This window comes from Curcuma longa, chromosome 1 (genome assembly GCF_044706935.1).
Source record: "Curcuma longa cultivar G26 ecotype Majalengka, Jawa Barat chromosome 1, ITB_CL_G26_1.1, whole genome shotgun sequence".
In the NCBI taxonomy this organism is placed as follows: domain Eukaryota; kingdom Viridiplantae; phylum Streptophyta; class Magnoliopsida; order Zingiberales; family Zingiberaceae; genus Curcuma; species Curcuma longa.
The window spans coordinates 6428770-6433296 of record NC_133861.1 but is presented as its reverse complement, the minus strand read 5'-3'; the positions used below and the strand labels follow the sequence as shown (position 1 = coordinate 6433296).

Sequence of the window (4527 nt, the reverse complement as noted above, 5' to 3'; positions counted from 1 at the left end):
AACATCCAAATATCCATAACATCTACAATCCATAAAAATCATAATACAATCCAGCAAATAACTACATTAGACATGTATGTACATGTCTATAAGTCTAACCAAGTCACATCATCATAATACAGGAAAGAAGCTACAAAGTACTGATACAAACAAATCAGAAGATATATGAAGACAAGATAGAGGAGATCATCGTGGTCCGCCGGAAACTCTGCTTGATTCTTCGTCACTATCTTGTCTTCGCCTGCATAGAAAAAAAAGATAAAGAGAAAGTATCATTTTTAAAATTAAAACTAATACTAAAACCTATAAATTAAATATGTAAAGACTAACCTTTTTTTTTGATTTGTTTATCAAAACCTGTTTAACAAAAAACAAACAGTATTATTAACAATATATAAATTATTAACTTGCAGCTGTAATAAAATACATGTCAAATAAATAAAATAATGCTTAAAAAAATGCATACACAAAAAAACTCATGAAGGATCACCACCATCGTCGCCGTCGTCGTCGTCGTTATCGTCGTCGTCGTCGTCACCAAGTTGCAACTGAAAATGGCGCAAAATTCGTTCTTGTTGTTTTTGTAATTTTTTAATTTGATTATCTCTTTGTATCATTTCCTCGTCTCTTTGTTGTAATAGCCCTTTCAATTGAGTGACCTCCTCTGTCAAGCTATGTATCTGTGATGTGACGGCAGGGGAGGTGGTAGAAGAGGTACCAGCAACTCTATGGGTTCTGCTCAAAGAACCCATACCCAAAATCCTTCCACCACCTTTGCATCCCCCACTCGCCTTCAACCACAGACTCAATTCATTCCCAACTAAGGACTCAGATCCCTCAGAGCTAGCAACTGAAGAAAGCTCAATAAATTTATCCTGTATTATCAAAAGATATATCAATAAGTTATAATATTTGAGAAATTAAACACATAAATATTTAAATATATATTAAAACCTTCATGGCTTTTGCTCGGTCTCCGCTCCAACTCTTGTCTTTTTTCTGAAATGCGCGAGTAAAAGTATCGATGAAATCATGATCTCGACCTATTTCCTTAGCCTAAAAAAATATTGTTAGATATATAAACAAAAATATGAAATAAATTTAAATTGAAGTAGTTGAAAGAAATTACCAATCTACGCGTATGCTCATCCATATTGATTGAGCCGCCCGCATACGTCGCAGATGAGGCACCAGTATTATAAGCTTGATTCAACTTATTCTGAGCACTTATCTTTTTGCTTTCCTCAGTTTTCCAAAATTTAGAAATTTTCACCCAATTCTCATCAGTGATGCAAGCTGGTTTTTTCTTCCTTGTTTTGGCATGATTTAAGATATGCCGGATGTGATCACCGCATTTTTTTTAAAAAATACGCCGAATCTCGACTTCATGAGTCGGATCCCAAGTAAACGCTCGCTGAAAATTAAACCAATGAATTTATTAACTATTATACAATAATATCATATATATATATAATTAAATGAATAGTTTACCTTGAATTCACTCCACCACAAGTCCTTGGTGGAATCAGGAGTGCTTCTATAATTCATAGAATCCCCTCGTCAAAGATTGTTCACGATTCGATTAATATCGTGAACAATCCATATAGGATCATCAGTAAACCTATTATACAATATCAAATAAATAATGTTAAATAATTATCAAAATTTAATTGACAATATAATAAAGATATGATACTTACGAATCACCGAGTGGGACTATCAACACTCGTGTCTGTGCAGCGGCCTGTCCGGTCGAAGGACCTATAGCCCAGGATATTTCGTCGGTGTACGTAGCCCACAGTCCGGAATCATCTCGGGTAAATCATCCGGGCTGGCTTCACCCAGTGGCGGATGTAGTAAGGGACCCGGGGGGGCCATGGCCCCCCCAGCCCACGGAGACCCCTGGGTGATCGTTCCGGGTGGTGGGATTCACCTGCTCACTCATCGCGTGATGGATTACATAAGCTCGCCGACCACGATTTCACCCTCATCGAGATCTACGCGGAGTTCCCATTTCAAAAATCTGGTCTCCATCCGAATTTCTTTTTCGATGCCTCGGACTCTGTATCGGCGGCAGCGGCGGAGAAAACAGGGACATCAACGCTTGCGTCCTTCTCCTTGTTTTCTTCCTCCTCCTCATCCTCCTCCTCCGACGGTAATCGATCGGGGATCACCGGTCGGTTGGCGTGGTTGATTCTGGTGCTCCTTTGCAAGCTCGACGGCAAGGCGGCGACGTATCGGAACGCAAGACAATCATACCTCTTCCTGGCGAACAACCTCCAGTACATCGTGAACACGATCCACCACTGCCGGCTGAGGGGTTTATTAGGCGAGGAGTGGGTGGCGCGGCACGCCGCGAAAGCGAGGCAGCATGCAGCGAATTACGAAAGGGTGTCGTGGGGGAAGGTAGCAGCGGAGGTTCCGGCCGTGGAGGTCAGCGCCGGAGTGGCGCGGGTGCAGATGTGGGCATTCGTGGAGGCGGTGGAGGCGGCGTGTGCCGCACAGGCGAGGTGGGTGGTGGTGGACGCTGGGATGAGAGAGGAGGTGAGGGAGGCAGTGAGGGGGATGGTGCTCCCGGCGTATAGGGGGTTCTTCTACCAGCGGTGGAGGGCGGCAGTGGAGGAGGGCGAAGCAGCGAAGTTGTCGCCCGAGATTGTGCCCCAGCGGCTCGCGGGACTCTTCTCCAGTTCCGACGAAGCTGGTTCCGGTTCGTTCTCGAGTTATCAGCTCGGTTCGGAGTCCCTTTCATCCCGGTCCGAAGCGTCGTCCAGGTCCCTATAAGATCTAGGCCGTTGCTGGTAACGAGTGTAAGAACTCAACGACTGATTCTTTTTCCTAGAATCAATGTATTATTTGTCTTTTGCTCGGTTTATGAAGTCGCTAATAAATTGTAATGGAATTTACATAAAATAATTAAATTAGATTGCATTCTAAATATAATTTTACAAATACTAATAAACTCCCTAAAAATTTAAAGTTAGATGATATATATATACGTACTATATAAATAAGTTAATTCATCGACATGTCCAAATATTATCTCCGTTAATTATATTTTAAATTTATCTGATTATTTAAAATTATTGAACAATTGCATCAACTTATTTATAAAGAGCTGTTAAGCGTTATTGATGATAATATCAACGTAGTATACGTACTCCTCTCAAAAAACTATTTTTGAGTTTTAAGTACTATATATTAATATTCCTCCTCGGTGAGAGGGAAAAAAAATCTTAATAGTTATTAATTATTATTAGTTTATTACATGGTCTTCTTTGCCCTGCTTCCAAATTGAATGGCGCTTTAGAATTTTTCACCTATAAATCTATAACATATGCACACAGCACACATCCATGTTAATTTGTCCTCCTATTGCACAAGCCATAGATTTATACACCTCAAATATGGCCCCCCCAAATATGAAATCCTGGATCCGCCCCTGGCTTCACCATTGACGGGATGGGACGAACAAATCCGTCATTTTGGCGGACTAAGAAATTTCAAATTTGATCCAACTTAAGACGGGTTACATGTTAGCAAACCTACAGACCTACTAAAAATATAAGATCGAAATTTTTACGTTTGGATTGCGGATTACGTGAGTTAATCCTACAAGTCCACTATATATATAATATTAAAAAATTTAAATTTGATTGTGAATTGGATGGATTAAGTTCATGAGACCATTAATTTTTTTATTTTTAAAAATTATAATCTGCAATCAATCCAAATTTAGTGGAGGCCAAGACAGATCAATCTACCTGGACGCACTTTAAAATAAATTAATAAAATATTAATCTAATCTATTTAAATTATTTAAGCAGACAGGATTTGCCTAACGGACCTAAAACTTCTCTTTGGCATGCACGGACCTAAAACCTCTTTTGGCCTGCACTAAACACTAAATAAGATCTTTAATAACAGAAGAAAATGACTTTTTAGAAGAAAAGTCATAATTTTCCAAAGAACGAGATTCTGTAGCAATCCTATAGTTATTATAGCAACCCCTAAAGTTATTATGCAATCATAATTTTCAAGGTATAGGGTTTGCAAAAAACCTTAGATACTGTAGCAATCCTAACTACTATAGTAGAAACTCTAATTACTATAAAACACCTTAAACTCTAATTTTGAGATTTATAGTCTATCGGTCGATCAGTATACCAAATCAATCGGCTAATACTCATGTTTCAACCTTACTAAGGTTAAATTCTCATCTTATCTAATATGTAATTGACCTCAACCTACCAAGACTTTCTTTGCTCGGCATCCAATCAACCTTAACCTGCCGAGAGTTCCCACTGTCTAGCATCCAGTTAACATTGACTTGTTGGGACTTCATCATTGTCTGACATTCAATCAACTTTGACATGTCGGAACTTCATCATTGTTTGACATCCGATCAACCTTAACCTATTGAAACTTTCTTTTGTCTAGCATTTGGTCAACCTTGACCTTCCAGGACTTCCATCATCACCAAGTGTTCAGTCCTCTTCATGGCTCACTTGGACTTCGTTTCTTATGCTA

The 4527-nt window shown here is 39.3% G+C and overlaps 1 protein-coding gene across 1 annotated transcript; it reads right to left on the bottom strand.

The window, feature by feature from the left end:
- Window positions 1–476: 476 nt before the first annotated feature.
- On the bottom strand, window positions 477–1548 carry LOC141823222 (uncharacterized). The gene is made up of 4 exons (XM_074710490.1): window positions 1492–1548; window positions 1130–1243; window positions 955–1056; window positions 477–875 (listed from the first exon to the last, which is right to left on the bottom strand). Exons 1-4 carry the CDS (start codon window positions 1546–1548, stop codon window positions 477–479), a joined length of 672 nt encoding a protein of 223 aa, XP_074566591.1.
- Between the last annotated feature and the right edge of the window lie 2979 nt (window positions 1549–4527).